Raw genomic sequence first — 27,476 nt, 5'->3', positions numbered from 1 at the left:
CAAATGCCTCTTAAAATTACATTGCTCTCGGGATGATATTTAGTGTCCAGTTTGTAGGGAATGAAGGTGTGTAGTACATTTTACTTACCTGTCCTCATTTCCGTGTTTTAGACATTTTCGTACCAAAGCTACATCAGCTGCAAAACCATCATCTTCATTCTATAATAAACATAAATCATGTCCCTTTCAAATTTAAAACAAATATAACTAAATGGATAGTACATGTAATACATAAATCTTTTTTTTGAAACCTTGATGATATGAATTAGCTATTTACCTGAAATTCTTGCAGCTCATCAACACATTCTGAAAACTCCGCAACTGGATCGAGGCCTTGTAGCCCTCCAAAATTTCTTCTTATAACATAGGCAATGTCCTTTGGTGTTGGAATTTCCATCGACCGGGAAGCGATGGCAAACATCATTTTTACTAAGCTTTAATACATATTGTAATAGGTTTGTAAATTTAAGAATGGCATTCTTAATTATAGATTACAATAGAGGCCCAAAGGCCACTAGTGTCACCATCTTCTTATCAACAAATGTAAGACGTACTGATTTATATTAGGAATGACTCTAATTCTTGGCCAAATTATTCGAGGATAACCTGGTTTGGGTCAGTTTACGCTTTATAATCCGCGAAGCGGATTATAAAACAGCGTAAACTGACCCAAACCAGGTTATCCTCGAATAATTTGGCCAAGAATTAGAGTCATTCCTTATAATTTAATTCTAAAATCATTAAACAACTGTGGGTGTAAAATTTCGTTGCTTTTTATTAGTTCAAATTTGCCGCTCAATAATACAACCCTAGTAACGGAAGTGATGGGAAGCGAGGGGAGGTAAAAACTGATACATAGTCCTAGCAGCCATGTTTTTTGTTTACATGTGGTAAGATCCGAGTTACTGTTTGAAGTTAAAGGTACATTTATTAAATCTGGAATTTTCCATGAATCCCGAGGACTGGAAATGAGAGGATTGCATGGATACAGACGATTCAGCTGGTTGTCAGGGGGGTGTGTCCCCATACCAAACCAGGTTATACAGAAATAATTTGTGTTCCTTTTTGGATATTAACCAATCAGAGGCTAGAATACAAACAAAATTAAATTATAAATGAATAACCTTTGTCTCATATGAACTAACAAGAGGTCCATTCTCCACAGCGTTCACCTGAGTAACTATGACCCCTGTTGTGGTCCCATCCTACCCATATCCACAAGGGGTCATGATTTGAACACTTTGAATGTACACTTCCTGAGGTTGCTTCCATATAAGTATGACTAATCAAGCCTTTGGTATTCCTGGGATAAAGACATTGCCTATATATTCCTATGTTAAACTTTGATCCCCCATTTTAGCCCACCGTACCTCAAGGAGCCATGATTTGTACAATCTTGATTCTACACTACCTGATTATAAATATTACTGTCCATGTCTCTGCTGTTCTTGAGAAGACCTTTTAATTCAAGATTTTTTCCTATATATTCCGTTGATCACCTGTTGTGGCCCCATCATACCACCAGGGGTCATGTTTTGAAGAATCTTGAATCCTGAATCTACAGTATGTTATGAAGCTTTTTTCATAATTTTTGGCCCGATGGTTCTTGACAAGAGGAGTTTTGAAAAATGCCACCAAATTTTCAGGAATTTTTATCTTCCCTTGAAGGAAGGTTTGCGCTTCCTGTGAGCAAACTCCCTACATCCAAGTATGCTTTGTTGTCATCGTCGGAACCCACGGGTTTTCTCTCCGTTACACTACATTCAACGTTAAATGTAGTGTAACGGAGAGAAAACCCGTGGGTTTCGACGATAGCTTTGTGGCAAGTTTGGCTGAAATTGACCCAGTGCCTTCTTGAAAAGAAGTAAGAAATGTTAAAAGTTTACAGGCGACAGACGGAGGCAGGATACTCTTTGTCTTTGGCTGCTTTCAGCTAAAAATGATAGAATATATATTTCACTCTCTGGAAAGCAACATATCCGAAATATATTCGATGATTTTTGTGCAGATTTTACCTGTAAAAGTCGCGTAATCCAAAAAATTCCCTTGCTTTTAAATGGTCTCTGGAAGTTGTACCAAATAATTCACCGGTAGTTATTGTTTTCTGGAAAACTTGGAGATAACCCTTTGCCAATTTAGGAATGATACCCTCCAATAATTCCCGTACTTCCTCGTTTGTAGAGCAAATTCCTCTAAATAAAAAAAAATGAGCATAATTTTAATATACAGTCCAATCTGCTTATCATGAAGGAAGAAAATTAATCAACAAAACATATATTAATGCATATTTCATTTACCTTGCACTTGCAATTAGTTCCTCTTCATCTGGAACTTCCCTTTGTACTAAAATCCCTCTGTTCATTTTGGCTGGATCAAGGGCCCAATTGGATATCCCAATGAATGCAACCTACAACGGTCGAATTATTTATTTTTTATGCAAGTAAGGGTTTATCTTTATTTGAAATTATTCACTGAATCAAAATGTCATAAATTTTTCCTACTGCAATACCTAGATACCATTACAGTGATTTTATGAGCAATTTTCAGTTTAATGATTGGCTTTTAATAAAACGAATTTGAAAATTATAAGCTGTAAATGCTACCACTTTCATACTTCGTTTCGTATAATATTCGCTGTATTACATTGTATTAGATTAAGTTCACATTTATTCTGCTAATATATTTTACTTTTTTGTGTTCTTGATACTCCTCATCGTCTGGACATCCATCCTCCAACAGCGGATGAAGTGCCTATCAAAATGGTAAAGACTCTAAATGTGTATGGGATGCAAAGTATTAGATCAGCACAACAAATATTTCAAATTAATTGAAGAAATTTTACCACCCTTCGCTTCGATATATTTCAATGGTTAAATAAACCTTGTATTTTATTGTTTTTTTCTTGCTATTTTGTGAACCTTAAAACTTAAAAATTTTAAACCTAAAATCATATAGGAAAAAAGGCAGTGTAAATTTTACGAGGAGCAACCCCCAGCATTAGATCACGTCGATCCCGATATGAATTACCATTTCTGCTAGGAACAGACCGAATAACCCACGGGCTGACCCAAACGCGTTACTAAATCTACTATATCCTCTTCTCCAACTTCAAAGTTGCGAGGTGGATAATAAATGTTTGTAAACGACGTCGTCAACCGACATAGCAATTAATGGAGAAAACCAATACGTGAGCTTCTGGAGAAATTTCATTTGTGTATGAATACAATAGAAACAAATCTTGCACTGTAAATGCCGATAGAATGATTCTTCCCTTTCTGTACTCATACTAATGATAAGTGGATATATTTCAAGTTGTAATAAAGGGAGATCATTACATTAGGCGCTTTATGTTTGTTTGTTGTTTAACGTCCTTCTCGATAATTTTTCACTTATATGGAGACGCCACCATTTGCTGGTGGAGAGCTGCAAATTTTGACCGGTGCTTTTTGTAGTTTTGTGTTGAGAAGAAGGCAGGGTTTCAATACAAATCTTGCTTTGTATTTAATAAACATAAAATTGTTGTGAGAAATTAAATTCATTTTCTCTGAATTGTTCAAATTCTATGCAATAAAATTTAACAAATAGGTTTTCAAATATGACCCCCTTAAAACGTTGTGACCTTAAAAACGAAGCCCTGTGTAACGGTAAGTGTTGGCACGATAAAGAACCCTCATTGCTCAGTTTACCTGAGTGCCGAGTAAAGGTCTAAATTTGAAGTCTATGAGTAAAAAATTCTCGAACGGTACATAAAACAACATACAATCAATCAGTTAATCAATTTTCCATTTTAGTAAAGCGTACTTTGAGAGGCATTCTCGGAGAATCTTCTGCTAAACCCACTTCATCTAGAACGACAACAGAGGCAAATCTGCGTAGGTCTTTGTTCTCCTGCAGCTTACTAGCTTGTTGAAATGTCTTTAGGATGCCTTCAGCAGTTGCCAAAGGGCTACATTGGAAGGAGATGATTTGAACCTTGGAACAGTATTTGTTTTAAATATTAATACATTCTGTTAAACATGTGCAAAGTAATGCATGGATTTTTAAAATATGACACTGTAAGTGAAAATGTATGGTATACATATAAATACAAAAGTAGCAAATGTTCACCTGTTTGAAATTTTTGAATAGATCCGAATGGGATTCTCTTCCTTGCATGTTTTGATCTAGTATAGACTTTGAGAGAGACTTTGAGCTTCCTGGCTTTCCAACAAGAAATAAAGGTATGCCAAGTTCAACGCACACAACCATCATGAAAAAATTCTCTCGGAGTGCCATATTTTTAGCAATGTTTTCATTCAAGTTCACTTTCTCGAGGAATATTCTTTGACATCTACAAGAAAAGAACAATTAATAATTTGTTCATCAAAAAATTAGATAATTAATTCAAACTATTGATATAAATCATACCTACTTTTTTATTTCTCTTTCTATCTGTCTTCCACCCCTTTGAAGATTCAATGGATGTCTAAAATATCCAGCAATGTAATTTCTGTACTCTTCCCGATTCTTCAAAGATGCGTGATAGCACACTCCAAGGGCAAGTATTACTGATCTTATAATCCTGGCATCGTCTCTTGTCTTTGCATAAGAAAAAAATAAATTATATATTTTACTCCTGTTAAGAAATCAAACTGTTTCAAGAAAGAAATAAAACTCTACATTATTATCATACAATGATCGTTACATGGTTTATTTATGACTCATAAATGGAAAAAAATGTTCTAATTATACAGTTTGATCAGTACCTTCAAACCCCTGTTTACAAATGTAGGAAAAACCTCTTCATCTTCTGATGATTCTGTGTCCGAATCAGAAAAATTGTCAATGATTTGATCCATTTCTTCAAAAAGATTCGTTTGGTTATAAAACCAGCCAAATACTTTCAAAGTTCTTTCGACATCTCTAAGGCTCACAAAACTGCACTCATCCTATTTAAATAAAATCTAAAATTTAGACACTACTTTAGATATTATTGAACATAAATTAATATCTTTTATTTGTTCTGTGTTTCTAATTTTAAGTAGCATATTGTATACTCTTACGCTAAAAATCATGCTCGCATAGTGCGATTTTACGTTTCTTGCAAGATTATTTCATTCATAGCAAACATGCACATTGTGAAATACTGCTACAAAACTATAACGTTATCTGTCATGGGACAAAGGATGAAACATAATATATGTTGATTTTGAAAAATACGTGCGTCTTCTGTCTCATTTTTGGGGGCTCTATTTTTTGTTTTTGCCTTTTTTTTTTAATTGTAGTCTGTAAATGAACCAAAAACTAGCAATGCTACAGTTAACGGAGATGTGAAGGGGAGGGGGAACTTTCTACAAAAGAAAATTCGACCCATAAGGACATTTTAAATATTCCAATTGTCAAATAAAATGATATGGAAGAATGAAATGTAGATTGTCTACGGTATTGGAAATTCAGGAAAAGTACCTGTAAATCCCGCATGTAATCCTGAGATGCCGTTAAAATATCTGCAAGAATTATTTTGCTCCCTGCATTTGTTCTAGGAATCGTACCATTTTGCATCTAAAATTTTGGATTTAAGGCAAAAGGAAAAAAGAAAAGAATTAAATATCAAATAGTAAACCAAACAAGATAATTATCTATTTAATACAAATACAGCTCTTTTATGAGGTGGATCCACAGATATATATAAACTTCAATGAAAAGCATATCGACTGAGCACGAAGTTGATATATCGATGTATTGACCGACTAAAAGAGCTGAGTTTGCTATATTTTTTCTAAGTAACAAAACGAGACAAATTTATTATTAGATTTTGTAAGAAGTTTTAAAGACATTTTAATTTAATTATGAACAATACCAAGCAGAACAACCAGATTTATGATTTATGGAATAACAGAGAAAAAAAAATATTTTAATTCTTATAGTGCTTCTGTGTGTCCATATGAGTAGGAATTACAGCTTAATAGATCATTAAGATGCTAAAGTCAGGAATCAAAATTATTTCCGAAATATTACGTACATATCGGTTCAACATTTGTATAATGTAGAGTCTTTCTACAGTAGAGTCTAACTGTCCAAAGTCCCATACTAATGGGATCATGCTTTGAGGAAGAGGCTGGACTCTGTACACAAGGTGTCTCATTGGTATGCGACCTAATAAAATGAATTTCTAATATATCGATCTCTGCAACAACACAAGAGGAATAACAACATTTTTATGCTTAATTGAGAGTCTTAGAAATAGTAAAAGATTAAAAATATATCACAAAATACGAAAATGGAATATAAAATGTAGAATAGCAATAACATCCAAAACAATCTAAATTTCTTAATAGAAAGGACGCAGGATTTCATTATCTAGACTGTGGGAATTAAGATTTAGTCACTTTAGATTGGAACAATTGTAGATATGCAAGGGTATTGGTCAGCATTTTACTTATGATAGAAACTTGACATTTTCTTCAAGGAAAGCATACCGAGTCTATCAGTTGTTTCCTCTACGTTGACATGATAACCTAATCCCGCTTTTTCTAGCCTTGCAATCATCTCTTCTGGGTGTCTAAAAACCAAGTTAAAATCTCAAAACAAAATAAATTGTACAAGTATGAAGAACTTCTGTCCTTCTGCCTAACTTTGGCTACATTAAACAAGGCATCGCTTACTTTCTGTAAGGATTGCATGCAGCAACTAGTTTAAGATTCTCATTCAGATTAATTGGTCTTCCGTCAATCGTTCCATCACACATAATTTCTTTGATACTGCCAATGGCTTCGGTAGTGTTCGCTTCATCAAAGAACAAAACTGTAAATATGTGACTCCCATTGGACTTGCAGTTTTCTTTTGCTGTTTCTTCAGCTTTTTTCACTTTCTCAACTATGTGTTTCTTCGTTGTACCGCCATGTACCTTAAAGATTTCAAATTAAGTGATTAAAAAGAGTTGAATGGAACATTTAAAACATATTGATCTTCGCTAAACCTTATACATAATAAATACTCTTTGAACTATCATATTTAACATATTTGACTTGATGATTAAAATTCCGTCACAACACTTTAGAGAACATATTTTCTCTTCTGCTAATGTTGATAATTCTGCAATTATAAATCACGAAGTTTCCTTTGTAGTATTTCATCTATGGTAATGACAATTTGCTTGAGCTTCATTCTTGTCTCTTTCACCCGTTAGGAAATTGGTACTATTATAGAATAATTCCATTTAAGTTAAAATGTTTACCTTCATCACTGCCATGGTTTTAATCTCAGCGCCTGGGGGGCACTGTAGAGCGCAAAGGAACTTAATTAAGCGTGTTTTTCCACATCCTGTTTCACCCATAACAATGACTGGAATGTTACATCTAACAAAAATATTTTAACATTAACAGACATTTGATTTGTATTAAAAGAGCACTTATGAGAAAGTGCCGATTTCAAAACAAGAAATTCTAAACTGTGGCAAAAGGAATCTAAACTGCTTTTCAAGTGACTCTTCAAGAAAAACATCATTTGTTAATTCCATGAGCTTAAGAAATAAATAGAAACACTGTGTGCATTTTTCTTAAAAGTAAGGAAGACCTTGGTTTGTTTTTCCATGCAATATCTAAAATCGAACTAGGCTTTTATTAGATGGATATTCACCTGAATCGCATATATATTGCCATCATCTTTTTTACATTGTCTGTTGTCAGTTCATATGTTTCATCTGGATCGTGAGGAAACTCATTTCCGATAACCCTGCAGAGTCTTTCTAGCTTTTCATACCTTTTAAACAAATTTAGAATTGATCAATGAATTCAAAACCCTGCAATTCTTCAGATTTTTCAAAGAGTTTGTTTCCAACGAAAAATTTAAACCCCATACTGTGGTCTAACTGTGGGCCCAAGGGAGCCATGCCTTTACCTAACTTAAATCCACAATACATAGGAATTCTGAATACCAATCTAACCAACATGGCTTTGCTGTTTTAGAGAGGATTATATTTTTAAATTATATTTTAAAACGTTTTCCGTATACATGTATTACGTAAAATGTGATCTCCAATTTTAGTTCCACCCCAAATGTAAACTTCGGAAACTCTTGAATCAATTTGATGTGGAAATGTTTGTATACATGTAACAGTATGATTAAGCGTCACCCTGATGCAAAATCGTTTCATTTTTTTTTAATTTCCTGAGTATTTCATTGTAAAATTCTGAATACATATTTTAGCCCTTTATTAGCATACGGGGGCCATGAGTTGAATAATTATAAATATGCACGTAAGATTTATTTCCTACATATTCCATGGAATTATTTGATCATTATTCTGGCCCAACCTAACCCTTGGGCCATGGTTTTAGTTCATTAGAATCTTCGATGGCTGGGGATGTTTGCATAATACGATTGTGGTCCTGCTGTTCTTAATAGCCTAGAGATCTTTAGAGAAGTGTCCCTGCATATTCCCTTTTAAATGCTTGATAACCTATTGTGGCTTCACCCTATCCCACGGGGACCATGATTTGATCAAGTCTAATTTTACACTACCTGAGGATGTTTACATGTTAAGAGGGCTGGGTGGTTGTGGCCATTTTCAGACTATATTGACCTCCATTAGAAGAAGAGCTCCATATGAAGATATACAAAAATGATCAAATTTTAAAACTAAAATCTATGAAATTTTTTCTTTGCCAAATGATAGTTCACAGCTTAAGATATCATATCTAAAAAATTAAGTTAAATCTGATGGATAAATTTGTTGACTGCCCAGCCTTATTAATATGAGTAAATTAGCTCCGTTAATCTCGAAAAGAAAATTTTGAAATTGACCGATTCGTTCTAAAGAAGATGACAATGTGAAAATGTTTATATCAACAAAACAATGGACTTATTTTGATCAAATAACTCCACCAGAGGCTTTGGCTTATTTGCGCTAAAAAACAATAAATATGTCAAAATTGTTTGTCTACCTATTTAGGTCTTCAAAATTCTCTTGAAGTGGAACACGGTTACCGATCAGGGCATCCCAAAGATGCGGTGTCATTATGTTTCTTTCTAGAATTTGACCTGTCTGGTTATCGACTAGATTTCTGTTCATCTTGCTGATATTGAACCCAAGAAACGTCATAGTGTGATGATCAGGGTTGAAAAACAAATATGGATGAGCACTGCAAAGAACATATTATCTAAACTGTTCAAAACTTTCAAAAACCGGTCATATGGACTTAATTTTACGTCAAAATATGGCTGAAATACTGTTGACACGGCGTTTATCAATAATCAATCAATCAGTTATTCATAAAGTTCATTATTTTGATTAAACAAATAAAATTTACTGCCCAAATGTAATAATTTATATGATTATATGAAATAAAAAAAAATTCTTGTCTTGATTGTCAATGGAAGTGGCATATCTTTAGATTTGAGTTTTCTGATTTCTTAAAAAACAATGCTATAAAGGAAAAATCATACAATCCTAACCAGCAACAGAGGAAAACAGAGGAATAAACCTGATAACATAAGACCGTGTCTAGTGTCAAGTAAAAACTGAGTTTATTGAAAATTCCTTCTTCCTCAACATTTAGTCATTAGGTTGGTGAGTTACATCTACAATTAGAGCAGCTAAAAAAGAAAAGCAATATTAAATGTTCGTAAAAAATTACCTCGATTCCCAGCGACGTCTTATTTGAAACTGTGATAAGTCAATGATATCTTCCTCATCATTTGTTTCTTCGTTTTCGTTCTCGACTTCACCTTGGTAAATTTTCGGTTCAATTTTTTCGTCGTCATCAGTCATCATCAGTGATCTTGTTGAAAAATCCTGTTTAATAAAATAAAGACTGCATTTATATGTACCTCTGATATATCCCAGGACTTAAAATTCATTTTATTCAAGTGTTTAAGAAATCTTTCTTAGAGCGACCTCTTACCTTTGACATCTGAATTAAAAATCGCAAAACAAATTTTGCAAACCCTGGTAAATCAGCAGCCATTTCAGAGCCACAAAAAACCGACTTTTCAAAATCTCCTAACTGTGTATTCAAAAAGTGGACAAAATTTCTCAGCTCAGACCACGAAGGATCTTCCACACAGCAGTGTCTATTAAAACGGAATATGAACAAGTATTATCTAATATTAAAATATATCTACTCTTTTAAATACCAATTTTCTTAGGTAAAAGGATACTAATAATACCGTAAGAGAGTTTGTAAGCATTCACGCTTATTTCCGATTCGGGAAAAGCGGTTGAAAATTGGTATAATCTTTTTGTTTGACTCGAGGCTTTGAAGATATTGAAAAGGTCTTTGAAAGACCTCCGATTGAAACATCTGGTTATCGAATCCAAGCACCATGTCACCATTCTCCATTTCTAATAACAAAGAGAAAAAATGATACTTTATTCTTAACTTTATACAGTAAAATTCTCTAATCCGAATGTAATGTATTCCGAAATCTTGTCTATCAAGATAAAAACTTTTAGTCCATCTCAGTATGTTCAGTTGTTTAAAATGTTGCGTAATCTGAAATGCTGACTAATTTTCTATGGAACCAGTGGTGTTTAGATTAGACAAGTTTTACATCATATATAGTTCATTTACATTTCCTTTGCTTAATGAATATTTTATAACCTCTCATCGTGCCTTTCAATTCTTCTTGTGGGGAGAGGCATCGTACACAAGGCAGCAGGTCTATCAGTTGGATACCAGAAACTGATCGTCGTGACTAACAGATAAATAGAATTGATATTCAACATTTTTGATGTTCTGTCTCAAGAACGATTTTCATATAATTGTCTTATAATGATTAGAATTAAATAGAGGATAAAAAATAAATATTAAACAAAAGTTTTTTTTAAACGTACATAGTGACTTTTATCACTGACAGTTATTTCAATCAAGTACAAATCTGTCATTGATCGTTGAAACGCATATCCTCTGTCATCGACAACAGATCCCAAAATTATCAGATTGAATAGTAAAGATGCTACTCCTTCATCGATCTAAAAAATAAGAAGCACAGTGTACATTAATCAAAAAGGATAATATGAATTAAAATCGAGTACTGTTAAAACATTAAATAAGTTATACCCCAGAGGCTACATCTATATGGAAAATTCTGGGATAGATAATGTCAGGTGACAGTGTGTAATCCATGAACTTTCGAATTCTTGATACTTCAGTAAAATCATGATCCTTTTGGCTGAGAGGGATTGAATACGTAAGTGGGAATTCCTCCTCATCGGCACTTGGATAATGTATCCTCAACTGCTCAACCAGACGATTTTTGTGGAGTGTTTTTCCCAATCCAGCTCTGTCTGATTTCACAACACGAACGCATAATCTGTAATATAAGAAAAACATGGATTGCTTAATTATTTTCCTGCATTTGGTGACAGTCTATTATATACTATAAAATCTGATAATCTTGAATTCTAAACATGAATACAAATTATTCACCCTGATTCATCAACAATAGATGCAGCATCGCTTTCAACCTTTCCACGTGTACAAAATTTATTCCTCAAATAATGTTGAATTTTCTCCTCTGCAGAGACTGTCATTTTTGGTGTACGAAATTTGTCGAGGGCGGCGATTATTGGTGACTGGTACTCGTTTTCACTGCTGCAAATGACCACAAGACTGTACTCTACGAAAAGTGAAAAAAAAATCCGTATGTGATTAGACAAATATAAGTCTTTGATATTCGTGAATATTTGAATTTGAGAATCAAACACTTTTATTAACCTTTAACAATAATTACAAAGATAAAATGCCAGTCAATAAAAAAAACCCTAATTTTCTAAAATAAAGATTGTTCGTGAGAGTTATCTGAAAAACAAGTATTCCAAATAGTAGTAAATGAGAGAGCATATGTTTTAACTTTGTCTATTTTTGGGAGGAGAGGATGTTTACACAGTGCGTCTACCAGTTAAACTGGCATTTTCCTCTCATTTTTATTATTTATTTAAACCTGTTCTTGCAGCTCTCATTTCTTCCTTGAATTCTCTCAGTGATTCCTCACAGACATCATATCGAATTAAGTCTGCATTCACCAGACAGAAAATGAGACGATTTTTGTCGTGTTCTTCCTGTCTCAATGCTCTTCGAAAGAACATAATTACCTAAAATGCAACTATAGTTTATGCATATTTTTTAATGAAAAAATTTAAGTTTATCTTAATAACACGGTAAAAGCTTTAATAAATATGAATTAAAATAAGTATCTTGCTAGATTGATTAACTTACTTTTCTTACTGATTTTAACGGTTTTTTGCTAGATAAAAAATGTGAAGACAACGAACATAAAGCCAAAGGGCAATTAAAAATGAAATTCCTACCTCTTCCGTTGTTGTCAATTCTGTACACAGCAAGGCCTCATTTCTACTTGGTAGTGGCAACGTTTGATCATTCATAAACAGCGTCAATAGCATTGGTAATACTTCCTCTGGAATTGTATACGTTTTCATCTACACTATACATTCTAAAGGGACAATGGTTCATTTATACGAGTTTATATGAGACATTTGCTTTCTTAAAAAAAATGAATACTAAAACAAAGACAAGCAGAATTATTTCACGATAACGAAGAAAAGATTTATAAGCATGCAAAACTGAATAATTTTATTTTATGAGTTAAAATTATAGACACACTAAGCATAAGCAAACCACATCTATGTTATCCATAATGTAGCATTATGATTTTTATCTACATTAATTGTAATGTTTAATGGACTTTTGAGTTCGAATACTGTTCGTTATCTCCACGTATTTCATTACTAGTAAGATGAACACGATTTGTAAAAGGCAGAGATCTATGTTTGTCCACCATGTAACTCTGCGTTTTCCGATAGTTGTAATGTGCCTACATAAGCCGTTTACATGGTCTCGGTTCAGTATTATCAGTTTCACAGGCGTAGACGGACATATTCTACATGTAAAACTCTCGGTGAAGACAAGAGTTTCTGTGTCTTTATTCCATGGCAGAAGAAAAATTTATCAAAGAATCTTTCATCAGTTGAACAGGTCAGTGCAGTATACAAACAAATAGAAATCCACGTAAACTGCATAAATTGTAAACAAAGGTAATGTAAGATAACCAACATGAACACGCGTCGTCCATTCTACGCTGGTATGCGTGAAACGAAAGCAGTCAGGTGTAATGAATGCGAAGTGAATACCCCAATGCTGATATCAGACATAAGAAAACTAATATGGTGTTTGCCTATTCAAGAGTCGCATTAAGCTTTAAAATAGCAAGACATAGTTCTTGGATTACTAGTAATTCAGATTCGAACCTCCTTTATCAATCCTTACCCTGAGAACACACAATAAGATTAGGTTTTCCAGGTTTCAGTGGAGCTGGCAATGGACGACTACACACTTTAGTGTCTGCAAAAATATAATAATTTCCCATTTATAAACCTGTCAGATTTCAGTTAAATTGGTTCATAATTATCATATCTTTATAGACTTACTTGTGTCATAAATATGCTGGAGTATAAACCCTAAATGCTCCACACTCAAAAAGTCGTTCATGCTCAGAGATGTAAATTTCAAATATTTGTCCCAAATTTCTCTTAACCTCTTTTCAATGCTTTCAACAGCTTCTTGTCTAAAGGAGAAAAAAATCAACATTTACTTCGCCCAAATCTACTTTGTTTAAAAATTTAATTGATCCTTGTTCGTAAAACGAAAGGTAATAAAATCACAACATTACCAAATATCTCTAAGATCGCTTTATTCTTTTAGCTTGAACAAGTACGGTACCTCAGAAGATCCTCAATTTGTCTGTCAAAATCTTTAAGTGACACAGTATTAGGGTCCCTAGAGAATTCTGGATTAGATATTTCATTTACAGAATCAACTATGTTTTCCTCCTCTTTCTCATCCTCTTCATAGCACCAGATAAGGCCTAGAGACAGTGAATCATGCAAGCCTTAAACATCTAACTTGTCAAGTTTATAGTCTTATGTGTAAATGTTTAAAAGTATTTAAAATCTTCTACATTTTGCTAAAATATATTATTCTTACTGTATAATACGATTTTTGCAATAGTGCTTCCACTTTACCGGAAAAAAGGATTTATTTTTATTTATTACGTTGTTATTTTTCATGCTTTAACTCTATATATATATATATATATATATATATATATATATATATACATATATATATATATATATATATATATATACCTCGTTATAAGAAATTCTATATGATAAAAACTTTGCAATTCTTACTACTTTCAAAATCTTGAGGGTCAAAGGCATTAGACTGTATGCATTGCATTGCTCTTCTTTTCGATATGCCGGCATCGACGGCTGCTTTGAGAAAATCTTGAATTGCCTTGTTTTCTTGGGATGCTGAGGATTCACCGATGACATCTTTGTCCTGCTGTCTTGTCAATTGTTCGTCCAAGCTCTTGAATGCAAACTCTAAATCCTCCAGTGAACAATCTGACTTGACATATGAAAGGAGAGCAAGCAAATGCTTTGAATCATGACTTCCATGTCTGTACTTTGCTAATTCTTCCTGTAAAATGATCATTTGAGCAACTGTGAAGAAATTTAACGGATAATATCTATCCCTAGTTTCTCTAACATGCCCCATCCATTGTTCATAGCAATTTTCTAAGAAATCCGCTATCTTTTGCATATAGTCATTTACGACATCATCTTGTGATAAATGTTCATTTCTGCTTTTCGTATTAGTTCCCTTTAAAGTTGACTCTTGCTGCTGACCAAACTTTACAAAAGCACAGTTCTCAACCGATTTGTTGCAGAGAAACTCAAAATACCATTGTTTAAATAACACGCATCCTGATGAGTAAAGTTTGATAAAAATTCTTCCAAGTCTCGTTACGTTGTCAAAAATCTGAAATATACAGATTTTTACTACAAAACTTTATTCAGTCAATTTTATTTTGTTAATTCATAGACAAACATTTGGTATGTTATTGGTACACATTTTTTGTAGATAGCAAATATTTCTTAAAAGAAAAAGTATATATGTAAAAGCTTAGTTTTAAGCAAATTTGTAAGAATGAATTCTTAGCTTTATAAATAGGCAATTTACGTGTAACAATAATAGAAGTATGAATGTAACACCAATATCTTTTGTCTGAACAACAAAATGAATTACAGCTGTAAATTTTTCTATATTTTCCCTGCCGGCATCAGTTTTTCCAGAGACCAACATGAGACGACTCTGCAAATCCATCATATCACTATAGGAGTATTCTCGACCTTCTGTGATGGGATCTGCACGTTTGCTTTCCATGTGTTTTGATTGAGAGCATATAGTTTCTTCCAAATCTTCAGGACTCTCCTCATATGTCGGGGCAAGATCTTTAAATAATGTTTCCTGAAAATGTTCATCTGTTTGGACAACTCTAGGTACGCGAAGACAAACAACATCCTGTAAGCTCTACAAAGAATTTTGTATTTGTTTCACAAGTACTTCAAATATTCTTTTTTTAAAGATCAGTGTCATAATGTACAGTGATCGGAAATTATTTCATTGTTAGTTTAGTTTCTATACATAGCATCCATAAATGCTGTTCATCATCTAACAGATATTCATTATTTGCGGTGACCAGTCATTAGAATAATGTCATAATTCACCTATCACCTAATATCATATAATAGTTGTCAAATAGCAATCGGATAGTTATTTTTTGTTGGGACAAGATATTGAAATACTGCTGCCATTAACCAATAATTTATAGAAACATTCAAAACCTCACCAGCTGAATGTCATGTTTCCCTTCACAAGTTCCAACTCTGAAAATCCCACGCTGTTTTATAGCATCAACCTGTTTCAGTGACGTCACTTCAACGGAGCCATGGGCCTCTTTGATTTCAACGAACCATTGTAGTAACCGATTTGATTCGACCTAAAACATTGAGTTCTCAATTCTTATTTATATGTTAGTTACTAATTTTAAATATAAAAATTCTTAAATTAGGAGAAATACCTGGCTACACAACTATTGATTAAGTATGAAAAAGGTGTTTGTATAACCCTGTACCAGTTTTCGAGGTAAATCCACATCCTTTTCAAGACTAGTCCAAACTTCCTCACATCTTTGAATCAAAGCATCTTCTCCTTGTATGTTTTCAGTATAGAAAATTAAGGGTGCATATCCAATGGCTGCTGTATGCAAATCGGTTATATGTGCAATAAGGTCATCTTCTTCCACAGACATAAAAGCCAAGTCTGCGTATATTTTCAAATCTTTCACCCCGCCTGAAAAAATATTTGAAAACACAAATTAACGTACAAGACAAAATAAGTATGTCCATATTCATTATATTCATTGCGCTTGGAAAACTGGAAGTCGTACTGGTTGATATCTTTTTGGTTTTTTTGGCAAAGAACGCAATCAACGACGGAACCCATGGATTACACTATATTCAACCTACTTCTCTTTGAAAGTAGTGTAATGAAGAGAATCCTCGTGGGTTCCGACGATAGGAAGCAATATATTTATTCATTATAATTATGCTTTAAATTCCATCTCGAAAATATGTGCTAAAAACTAGAAGGAAGTGAATTGTTTGGAGATATAACTATTTTCATGTTTAATACCATTCATTTAACTGTCAACATTTTAAAAGGAAATGTTTGTTTGTTTGTTTGTTGTTTAACGTCCCTCTCGAGAATTTTTCACTCATATGGAGACGCCACCACTTGCCGGTGGAGAGCTGCAAATTCTATCCTATACTCGGCACTTACGGCCATTGAGCAGTGAGGGATCTTTTTCGTGCCAGCACCTACAGCGACACGGGACCTCGGTTTATACGGTCTCATCCGAAGGACCGGTCTCCACGTCCCACAGTGGGATTCGAACCCGCGACGTAAGGATCAACTCCTTACTCCGCAACTCTAGAGCAGACGCTCTAACCACTGCGCCACGCAGGCGACTAAAAGGAAATGAATGAGAATGATAAAACTTTTTAATATGCATATGTTCTTATTATATATCATATTCTCGAAGAATCTGAATGATAAACGTTATCATATTGACCTATTACTGGTATTCAGACTGTGATTTCATTTTTTTTTTCTTTTTACAAATATGTTAAACTAAAAGAAAGCAATTCACCATCCATTTGACATGAAAAAAGCATAACATTGCAATTGACAACCAGCAAAATTTTTAATGAACGCTAAAGATAATTGTGATAATTTGATCAAAAACTTAAGCGAAGTAGTTCCAAGTGTTTCCCAAATGAAATTCTTAATTTTTGATTGCCAAAAGACACAAAAATAAGAAAAATAAACGAGAGTAAGATAACTTGATTGAATTGATTGATACATTGCATGTCGCTTTACGTCCCGTCCCTGTTCACTCATATAGAGATGTCACTCACCATTTACCGGTAAAAGGGATTCAAATTTAGACCTTTACTCGGTACTCAAGGAGCAGTGAGGGTTCTTTATCATGACAACGCTTTGCATGACACGGGGTCTCAGTTTAAGTGTCTCATTTTAAAGACCCGCAACTTTCACTTCAAAGAGCAGAGTGCTTGGTGAAGGAAGAGTGGCTACCTATTTCATCGACTTAGGTCAGTCGCGGCCCAGATTCAAACCCATGACCTTCCGATCACGAATGAGAGTAAGAGGAAGAACTGGTAATTAAATAAAGCGAATATATTAGAAAACCTTTTCTTACTTTGCAAAATAGATTCTGTGTGCATTATTACTTTCCAAATCATGGGTAAGGATTTTCTAACAAGAAACGGAAACATAATCAACCTGTAGAAATGTGGAATAGAAATTTGTCTTGTAAATACGTAATGTAACTACATGTTCAAGTGTAAAATACAATTTCTTAGTTGGGGGTGGATTTTTTTCTACAAAAAACCATGTTCTCACATCATGCTTGCAAGTATACACCTAAAAATATACTTGCATAATGCTTAGGTCATTGCAAGTTTTTTTTCTATGTTTAGCGTCCACCCATCTTTCAAAAAACTTACCTACCTATTCTTAAAAAAACCCACACAAATCAAAAAAGGTAAAAACACAGACCGAATAGTCATAAAATCATGTCATTGAAAGGTAGGAGTTAAATGCTTAAAATATACCTTATATGACATATTGAAGACATATCATTACAGAAAAGGACAGAATGCACATATTTCAACCAGAATAATCAATTTCAGGTCTCCTGAGTTTGTTTTTTTTTCTTGATATTGGTGTCAAAAACCAAGAAACATGCAAACGCAAAACATTAAAGAAACTTGGAATGGCCTTAATCATCATTACCTTTCAAAGAATCTCGAAGCCATTTTACTAAAGCATTTGATTTGCAAAATGCTTTCAGACATTCCTTTTTCTTTTCATCAACTTTTTCCAACTTTTGATTAAAAGAATGAATCTCACTAGCCATCTTTTTCAGGGAAATATCTTTGTCTCTGTCCTAAATAAAAAAAAAATATTTTGATATTGTTGCAAAAAGTCGTATATAAACAGCAAAGGATTCCATCAATATGCAAGATCAGGCCATTTAACTTCGATGCAAAATAAACTATAAAACTTTTAAGATTTATATATACTAACAGATCGTTCAATTAATTCCACGGAGTCAAAATTCCCCTTAATATTGTTTGAGATTTGTATTTCTTTCAGCAATCCTGCAGTCTCAACAGACCGTGAGAAGCCTTTATATAGTCGGAATTCGGCTATGCGATTTTGTATCCAGGGCTTTTTTGAACCTCTGTTCATGGCTGTAAATTCTCTCTGCAGACTGTCATCATCTACTTTGTGTAGCTGTAATGTCTCGATGTCCCTGATGGTTATTGTTCCATTTTCCAGGCTGGTACAGTATTCCTCCCACATATCTTTTGCAGGATTCAAAACCTCCTCAAATAGCTCAAAAAAATCATACTTTCTCATATCCCCTACTGTCTTCTTCTTAGAAACTGATTTAAGAACAGTTTCAAATGTTTTGCTTTGTTTGTAAAATGAAATGCATTTTACAAAAGATTTTACAGGTTCTTCCAGGATTTCAGTAAATACTTTCAACCTTGGGGTATACATCGTAAAATCTGACATCTGTTTTGGAATTACGCATATATCTTCTAATTTCATCTTTTTCCAGTTTTGACGAATGTTTTCGTAACCGTTCGGTAAACCTGATTTATCTGTCAAAAAATAATTTAAAGTATATTTGAAAGACGTTGAATAAAAAAAGCCTCAAACAGAAACAGGACATTTTAATAATTTTTCACTTTTATTAAATATACACGCTCTTTACTCAATTAAAATACAACTGTGAATGGAATGTCATTTCAATTAATTCTTTCGATTCTCTTGGAAGTAAATGTAATGCATAATATATTAATCAAAAGAAATATTAAAACCAAAGAGAATAATCCCAAAGATACTCATATGTGTACAGTGTGTTTATCATTGTCAACATGAATTTATATCAAGATATTGAAACTTACAGTGTCGCAACATCTTTAAAATCATCTGTAAACCCTCAACAATTTTTATTTCGTCATTTAGGGTTTTCATGTCTTTCTCCCTGCATTCAAGAAGTATGGACAAAGAATCAGGTGTAAATGGCAAATTGAAATCTGGGATTGTTTCTAATTTTTCTGCAATATTCCTCAGATTCTCTGAATGTTTTAGTCCAAGTATCAGGTCCTGTATCACAATTGTGTTGTTCTCTAACACTATAATGAAGTCTTGAAAAATACCTAGTGATCTCTCAAGTTTCTCTACTGATTTACCATCCATGTAATTGAAAAGTGATCCCTTTTGGTCTTAAAAAAATAATAATAGTGGTTGGATATAGTCAGGTAAACTGCAATGGATAATAGATTAAAATGGAATTTCAGCACTTTGGACCAAAAAAAGCTGCAAATTAAGTTTTAAAGGATTTATTACTTACAATAGCTTTCAACATACTGTGGGTAACAGTTGCAAGTTAAAATTTGCTCTAGGTAGGCTCTCGATGAGGCATTTAAATCAACTGTCCACACTCTTTGGAAGAATTTTGATAGCAGAGGCACAATATAAACATTTTTCCTTACCAGATCTTCTGTAAATTGGAATAAACCAAAGTATGTCCGGTCCTACAAATTTAATATAAGATCTATGTAAGGGCCCTGTCACACCAAGCTGCATCCACACGGAGTCATTACGGCGTTGTAAAAATGTTAAAATCGCAGTGGAATCACAGGGAAATCGCACAAATTTCTGTACAATTTTTACAATGTGAAGATGTCACGGCGTCCTTACGGCGACCCACGCGTTTCTGCGGCGTTCTCGCGGCGTGCTACTGCGTTCCCAACGGAGATCTCTTCGCGATTGACTGCGCTTCCGCGGAGCTTTTACGACGTGTTAGGAGTTGTCACCTCGCGGTCACGGCGTTCTCACTGCGCTTGCTGCGTTCACAATACGTCCACGATGCGTTCTTCACTATGGATATATATTCAGAAGGAGTGTAACACATTTGCTTTAAAGATTCGAGTCACATAACGAAAAGACTTCAAAAATGATATATTTGAATAATTTAGTACTAAATTACTGTTAGTTTTATAATTAAAACCCTTCTTTTTTCAATTATATCAATTCAGATGTGTTTTTTTTCTTTGATTTTATTATGAATGTAAAAAATAAACACACTGAAAAGTTGTTATAAAATTTAAGTAATTCCATCGCAACTCCACTGAAACAACAGAAAGGGTTATGGTGTAATTTTTACTTCCCAATTCTACTCCCATGTTCCTGGGCAGGAGTGCAACAAATTCATTAGAATTATTGCTGATCAAATATGAGGCCATTGCTCTTGTTTTGTGAGCTGGCTGACAACGCTCTAACAACGCCGTGAAAGCGCATTGTGATCGCCAACGTACGCGGTAGAAACGCCAAGGGAGCGCAATGATCGCAGTGACAACTCCTTGTTGTCGCTGTGTAATCGCAGTCAAAAAATCACGATACAATTAATCTCATTAGAAGCGCCGTAACAGCGTGATAGAAACGCCGTGACATCTCCAAGGACTCCGCGAGGTCTCCGTGGAAGCGCAGTCTACTATCACTGCGTTCATGCTGCGATCATGTGCATCTTCACGGCGTGCGTAAGGAGCTCCCACTGCGTTGTTGGAGATCTCACCGAGCTGCTACGGCGATCATACTACGTTTCTACTGCGTTCTTATCAGACTGCGATCACACAGCGCGTATTTTGTGCATGCCCAAAGTGCGCGCCGTCCCCTGGCGTTCTAGGAGACCCTACGCGACCCTACCGCGTTCAGTGGAGATCTCACCAGGTTGTCACGGCGCTGTAGGAGACTACTGCGCTCACCTCGGCGTTTTGCATTTTTTATGGACGCCATGCGATCGCCGTGAGGACGCAGTCCCGGTGTGACAGGGGTTTAATGAGTATAATTGTGAACTAAATAAAATTCTAAAATCAATCTATTTTTAACTTATAAGTACAGCATGTACATAAATATATATAAAAATGACATTTTGTACCTCATATTTTAAAAATTAATTCAATACAAAAGAAAATGTCTTTGCAAATTTAAGACTTCTAAAAACACTTGTGAGAAGCAATTGGATTTAATTATCAATAACCTTTAAAATCTCTTCAAATGATGAGAATGTCTTTCGTTCCACTAGTGACCTCAACCTTTCTGACTGTATTCTGTGCATGCCATGAAGATACAAATCCACCACTTCCTTTGTACCGCTCTTAATTTAAAAAAAAAAAAAAAAAAAAAAAAAAAAAAGAAAAGAAAGAAAGTTACAACAATAACGTGTCATACAATTGACGATTTTATTAAAAGCAACTTAAAGCTGTAAAAAACAACAACCTTGTTTTAGATAGAAAACAATATCTTGTCTAATATACATACAGAAAACTAATTATAAACGATGAAATCTAGCATTTTTCAACATAAGAAACGCTAATATAACTGATTTAAACTTTTCATGAAAATAAAAAAGCTTTAAAGAAAATAAAACACCTTACATTCATGACGTTCTCGTAACTACAGTTCGCAGAAGGTACTTTTTTTGAAGAGCATTGATAATTTACTTACTTTAAAAAGTTCATCAAATCGGCCCTGTGTAATGGACTGATTTATTAACTTATAATTCAAATGTGCAATGCAGAATATTGTGAAGGTACTTACATTGCTTAAAAATTTCTCTACAGCCGATAAAATCGTTCTTTCAAAATTCCCAGGAAGATTATCAAGAGGATAATCAGCGTTTATTGACAAAGCAAACTCTCCGATCTGTTAAAAGACAAATACATTTTTTATGCTAGCTACAGGATATGTCCTGAAGTTTTCACAAATCCTTGAAATTTTGATTCAGGAGAAAACAAGTAGACAGCAAAATTATACAATAATCAATTTAAGCAAAGTTTTTTCTTTTTTTAAATAAAAAAAAAAGTTTTCTCATTTCGAAATGATATGACTACAAATGAACATATTCAATAATCCAAAATCAATTCTTTTTAGGTAATACCTGAAGATCTGCACCTTGACTTCCCAAAAAATCGCCAAGCAGAGTTGTTATCAAAATTGGTAGAGATTCCATTTCTTCACACACCACGGTTATCTTGTCCAAAATGGCTATAGACAGCAGTGAACAGTGGAAACAGGTCAAAACCAGTTTCCAGTCTTGTCGCATTCTTTGTAGTGCATGATTCAAAATAGCATTCAACAGACTGTGATGTATTTTATGTTTTACGTCAACTTCAGCCCATGGACTATGGTAAAAGAAGCAAAATATTACATGTAAGTAATCTGCCGGTATTTAATACATTTATTTTCATTTTTATTATTCGTTTTGATTGGCCTATATAAATCACAATATTATCCTTAATAGCATGAAAAAAAAGTTTTGGTAATGGCTAAAGACAAGTTTGTATATCCTTTTATGATGGGGTTGATAATAATCTGTACACAATATTATGGTATAGACCGGCGACATACATACAAAAAATATTATATATAACTTAAAATGTATAATTATTTTATTACGATTTCAAACAGGTTATCCCATAATAGATGAATATAAAGCAGACAGATAGGTTTTCATTATAGTTTTTTCAGTTCGAAATATTATGATAGCTTGAAAGTGGACTTGTCTAACTGTCAATGAAATTTTTCGATACTTAAATAAGTGAGTACATACTTCGCTTACCAAATAAATATCAAGCATCTTAAATCTTAAACTTTTTCGATCTACTAGTATATGTTTTAACGTCATATGTATTGAGCTGACAGATATGATTTAATATTCGTATATCTAAGGAGATAATGTAATTCATATTTGTTTGAAATTTCTATGTATCATTCAAAAATATTGAAAATTATGCATGCAAATTCTAAAATTTATATCAGTGAAACTCAGAGCTCCAGATAATTCTTATCCTAAAGTTTATTTACTCCCTGATTTTCAAATCAATGCAGATTTTGATTTTCAGGAAAATGATTTTTAAGAGTATTTTGTTAACATATAAATGTTTTGACATCTATTGTGATTCTAGCTTGTTATCGAAATAAAAGTATTAATTTTAGAAGAGGAAAGGAAAAAAAATACAAATAAGATATAGTTCCTGCATTTATTAAAATAAAAAAAGTCTTTTTGCTAAAACTGAGAACCTGTCTTTGTCAAAGAAGAACACACAGTAGGTAAAGTTACCATAGGCACAAGAAAAATTTTCGGAAATTGGCAAAGAACCCATCAAAAGAACGTTATGTACAAACCATGTGTAACCGTCCTACTAAACAGAGAACCAAAGAGAACTCTTAATTAATTGGTAAATTCAAATACATATTATGCGTAATGTTTCTCTACAGCAATTTATTTATTTAATTGGTCTTGAAATTTAATAGTGCTCCTTTTTTGATATGGTTTTGATATAGTCTTCAATGCTTTTTTAACACATCATTTACTCTTTGATAACATTGCAGTATAAACTTTTTTTCTCCAGCTACGATTTTTTTTCCACCAAATACCCATTGTTTTTTTAGGTAACATTGTTTAATATTACTTGTGTATTACACTTGTTACAATATCATCTTACATAGACAGCACAAGCTTTTGTGCGCTTAAAAGGAACTAATATGCCTTGTGCATAGTGTCTCTATTTAAAGACATCGATTTAAATCTAAATCTTTGAATTCTTTCTCCCAAACATGGAAATCGTCGTCGCCATTGCTAGAATTTATTGGTTATTAAAACGCTTTGAAATCAATATTTTACTTTGAGAAAAATGAAACACTGAGCTAACCTCAATTCAAATCATTAGCTAGTATTTGCATAATTCAATTCGTCGTATGCAGTACTTTCATAGTGTACTGCTTATCTATGATAGCTAATGCGTAACTATACCCTAAGTTTTAATTTTCGATGCGTATTTCTTAAAATTCAATGCGTATTTCTGCAAAAACGCACCTTATCTGGAGCTCTGGAAACAAAAAATATTATAAATGGGTTTTTTTTTCTGGGAATACCATCATATAATGGTTTTATCAGCTGTTAGTTGGCCAAACACTTTCATGGTATTCTTTGAAATACACAAATGTTACTATTATTAGTACATAATACATTCTTTGGAATAGACCTTACCTTTGTACTGTATCTGTTGTAAGAGAGGACAATTTCTTCAGTAAGATCACATACACATTGCCCACACATTCTTGAAGAACATGCGTCTTTAATAATAAAACAAATATGTATTTGTGAAACACTGGTGCCCCTGTATGTCAGTTCATGTCCTAGGTTTAAGATTTTAAAATGTAAGTCAAGGTCAAGAGATCAATAATATTTCTATCCAAAGAAATGCATAGTCGCAAAGAATACACATCTGAAATGTGAAAACCCTAGCACCAACTGTTCAAAAGTTATGACAAAGGTTAAAGTTTTTTTCAGAAGCAAGTAAAAATACATGGTCACGGTCATTATGTAAATAATGTTGGTACCAAAAGAATGCATTTGTCAAGAGCAATATACAAGTGAATTATGAAAGCCCCATCACCAACTGTTCAAAAAGTACTGACACGGTGTAAGTTTTTCAAAGCAAGTAAAATTCCAAGGTCATGAGGTCAACAATCCTGAACCTAAAGAAAGATCTTATTACAAGAAATACACATGTGAAATAATAAATCCCTAGCTCTGATCATTCGAAAGTTATGGGCAAGATTAACGTTTCGGGGGGACAAACAGACAAACAAACGTCCAGACCTTCAATGACGGGGGCATAAAAATGAAATATAAAGGCAATTATATCACCATCAGAGGAAGACATGTTCATGACATGAAATTGATAAACCTCACATTTTAGTCTTTCAAATGTACCTAAAATTGTCCAATAAGTGAACAAAAGAATGGTGTTTTATGTAAAGGATGTAAGCCTCAAACTGTACATTCTGTGAGAGAATGTACATTCTCGATCAGTTCTTTCTCCTACAGAATGTACTGTTTGAGACTTATATCCTACCTAAAACATGATCTTCATTGTACATGCTCTTGCGTAAAGAATAAGTTGGGAGACTTATTCTTAGGTAAGAATGGAATATTACTATAAAAATAAGGAAAGTTGACGACGGAATAGTTAGAATCATCTCTGTCATTTGTCCAAAAGTTTAAATTTTAATTGACCATTGTCTATGGTCAATAAAACATCTATTTATGAAATAAATGTGGCAGATTCTTTGATGTCTTTTATTCCGAGTTCGAAGATATATTGCTCGGACTTATGAATAAAACAACTAATAGCAAGAGAAAACTTTTTCAATGAGGAAGAGAAATAGCAAGCTTTCATGAATTTAAAGCAAACTCTTACACTTACCTGAGAAGAATTTTCAAAGTAATGTTCAATCGTTGCCAATTTAATTTCAAGCTGGATCTCAAGTATTGGTATTACTTTGGGAACATGAGATATGTCTAGGGAAGCCATGAATGTCTTCTGTAAGGTGGCGTCCAGTTGGAATAGAGGTCTATGTGTTGCGACAAACTCTTCACAAGAACTACATCGTAAATTTTTTTCTGTATTTCTATACTAACATTATGAATGAACTAAAATGATTTCATAACTCCTTCTTTTCTTTTTAAAATATAAGTCTACATTAAAAAAAATAACCGTTAATCTTACATAGTCCAACGACTCCGTTTCATTTCTTCTTTTTCCTTACTGAATTCTGCAAAGCACCACCATCTCTCTTTCTTTGTTTCAATAATTTCAAATTTGCTAAGATCTAATGGAACGAATGGTTGTAAGTTGCCCTCTAGGAAGTGAACTAATGGCATGCACGCTAACCAGGTGGGATCAACATAACTTCCACTAATAGTTGTGCTTTTCAAAAAGGTCACAATGGAAGATTTTGCCTTCCTGTAAAATATCATATCTTAAATTGGAATTGGTCTAAGCACTCATTGTTGCTATATTGCTCATATATATATTATGGTAAAAAATGAAAAAAAGTGAACATGAACATTCCTTACTCCTTTGCATGTTTTGACAATTGTTTTGCAAGGTAATCTAATTGGTCGCAAGCTTGATGGTCAGTATCAGGTCTCAGCACTAAACATTTTTGTAGGGACTTTACATGGAGGCCATCTATCATTTCAAAAGGAATTTCCAAATCTTTGATGAGTTCTATGACCACAATGGATGTTAAAAGTGACAGGCCAATGTCCTTTCTTTTTGTATCCTCCAGCACCTCAACAGCAATATTGAGATGGTTCCATAATTGCTTTAAAATATAAATGGTTATGATATACTGGTGCATTCTATGACTCTAAGCTACAATTTAAAAAAAAATACATATTCTTTACTTCTTGCAACTAAAAAGTTTTGAGAAGCAATCATGTCTTTTTTTATTTTTTCAAAATGGCACAACATGCTACCTGTTTGAAAAGATAAGTGTCTGGTGCTTTCTGATTTTTCAAAAATTGGTCTTTTATGCCACCCTGCTTAACATTTTTAAAGATATCTTCCAATTCATGTAGCTTCTTTCTTTCTTTAAGAAATTCTCCAACATTCGGCAAATAACGTTGCAAAATGTGTTTGCCGTCGTTCAACATTATTTCCAGAAATTTTCCAGTTATCTTTTCTTTGATATTGAAAAATAACCCCTTTCTGGCGGCATAAATACACCCATCATACTGATTCCATTCGCCTGAGGAAAAAAAAATCATACTGTCAAATCTTATTCGAAATATAAGCTTTCTATACTTTGATTTTTTGCTGATTATTGAACCCCTTCCCCCTTCTCTCTCACAATTAACGGTGTTTGTGTGACATACCTTCTACGACCGATGGGACGACCAGCTCACGGTATCCATATTTATAAGGTCCATAAGTATGAAGGTAAAACTCTCGCTCTGAATCGATTTTTTGATCGTTTTGTCGTTGGCGTTGGAACATGTACAAGTAGCGCAATGGTTCTTTCAGTAAATCTTTTTCTATTATAGCCATTGCCTTAAGACGTGTGGGATAATTTTTCCTGCATTGTAGGAAGAATTCATTAGTGAATGAACAA

The 27,476-nt window shown here is 33.6% G+C and overlaps 1 protein-coding gene across 1 annotated transcript in view; it reads right to left on the bottom strand.

The window, feature by feature from the left end:
• The window catches only part of LOC133200406 (E3 ubiquitin-protein ligase rnf213-alpha-like), a 56,450-nt gene that overhangs the window by 27,006 nt on the left and 1,968 nt on the right, over nucleotides 1-27,476 (bottom strand). The window contains exons 4-48 of the mRNA XM_061336212.1: nucleotides 27,241-27,440; nucleotides 26,842-27,113; nucleotides 26,437-26,687; nucleotides 26,087-26,323; nucleotides 25,784-25,961; nucleotides 24,562-24,647; nucleotides 22,450-22,693; nucleotides 22,110-22,214; nucleotides 21,550-21,666; nucleotides 19,861-20,044; nucleotides 19,412-19,732; nucleotides 18,522-19,105; nucleotides 18,228-18,381; nucleotides 15,985-16,202; nucleotides 15,700-15,849; nucleotides 15,096-15,380; nucleotides 14,195-14,828; nucleotides 13,722-13,866; nucleotides 13,430-13,566; nucleotides 13,269-13,343; nucleotides 12,293-12,399; nucleotides 11,926-12,076; nucleotides 11,412-11,601; nucleotides 11,043-11,295; nucleotides 10,817-10,954; nucleotides 10,584-10,677; nucleotides 10,150-10,324; nucleotides 9,885-10,053; nucleotides 9,618-9,775; nucleotides 8,925-9,122; nucleotides 7,618-7,740; nucleotides 7,217-7,337; nucleotides 6,645-6,886; nucleotides 6,459-6,541; nucleotides 6,002-6,135; nucleotides 5,446-5,541; nucleotides 4,754-4,928; nucleotides 4,412-4,571; nucleotides 4,108-4,330; nucleotides 3,802-3,972; nucleotides 2,689-2,751; nucleotides 2,298-2,407; nucleotides 2,016-2,192; nucleotides 278-434; nucleotides 89-159 (exon numbers count right to left, since the gene is read on the bottom strand). Coding sequence (XP_061192196.1) covers nucleotides 89-159; nucleotides 278-434; nucleotides 2,016-2,192; nucleotides 2,298-2,407; nucleotides 2,689-2,751; nucleotides 3,802-3,972; nucleotides 4,108-4,330; nucleotides 4,412-4,571; nucleotides 4,754-4,928; nucleotides 5,446-5,541; nucleotides 6,002-6,135; nucleotides 6,459-6,541; nucleotides 6,645-6,886; nucleotides 7,217-7,337; nucleotides 7,618-7,740; nucleotides 8,925-9,122; nucleotides 9,618-9,775; nucleotides 9,885-10,053; nucleotides 10,150-10,324; nucleotides 10,584-10,677; nucleotides 10,817-10,954; nucleotides 11,043-11,295; nucleotides 11,412-11,601; nucleotides 11,926-12,076; nucleotides 12,293-12,399; nucleotides 13,269-13,343; nucleotides 13,430-13,566; nucleotides 13,722-13,866; nucleotides 14,195-14,828; nucleotides 15,096-15,380; nucleotides 15,700-15,849; nucleotides 15,985-16,202; nucleotides 18,228-18,381; nucleotides 18,522-19,105; nucleotides 19,412-19,732; nucleotides 19,861-20,044; nucleotides 21,550-21,666; nucleotides 22,110-22,214; nucleotides 22,450-22,693; nucleotides 24,562-24,647; nucleotides 25,784-25,961; nucleotides 26,087-26,323; nucleotides 26,437-26,687; nucleotides 26,842-27,113; nucleotides 27,241-27,440 — 8,316 coding nt within the window. The remainder of the gene's footprint in view (nucleotides 1-88; nucleotides 160-277; nucleotides 435-2,015; nucleotides 2,193-2,297; nucleotides 2,408-2,688; nucleotides 2,752-3,801; nucleotides 3,973-4,107; nucleotides 4,331-4,411; nucleotides 4,572-4,753; nucleotides 4,929-5,445; nucleotides 5,542-6,001; nucleotides 6,136-6,458; nucleotides 6,542-6,644; nucleotides 6,887-7,216; nucleotides 7,338-7,617; nucleotides 7,741-8,924; nucleotides 9,123-9,617; nucleotides 9,776-9,884; nucleotides 10,054-10,149; nucleotides 10,325-10,583; nucleotides 10,678-10,816; nucleotides 10,955-11,042; nucleotides 11,296-11,411; nucleotides 11,602-11,925; nucleotides 12,077-12,292; nucleotides 12,400-13,268; nucleotides 13,344-13,429; nucleotides 13,567-13,721; nucleotides 13,867-14,194; nucleotides 14,829-15,095; nucleotides 15,381-15,699; nucleotides 15,850-15,984; nucleotides 16,203-18,227; nucleotides 18,382-18,521; nucleotides 19,106-19,411; nucleotides 19,733-19,860; nucleotides 20,045-21,549; nucleotides 21,667-22,109; nucleotides 22,215-22,449; nucleotides 22,694-24,561; nucleotides 24,648-25,783; nucleotides 25,962-26,086; nucleotides 26,324-26,436; nucleotides 26,688-26,841; nucleotides 27,114-27,240; nucleotides 27,441-27,476) is intronic.

The sequence above is a fragment of the Saccostrea echinata genome, unplaced genomic scaffold (assembly GCF_033153115.1).
Source record: "Saccostrea echinata isolate AGI-Se365-2 ecotype Australia unplaced genomic scaffold, CSIRO_AGI_Sech_v1 ptg000039l, whole genome shotgun sequence".
Taxonomy (NCBI): domain Eukaryota; kingdom Metazoa; phylum Mollusca; class Bivalvia; order Ostreida; family Ostreidae; genus Saccostrea; species Saccostrea echinata.
This window is presented reverse-complemented; position numbering and strand designations above follow the sequence as displayed.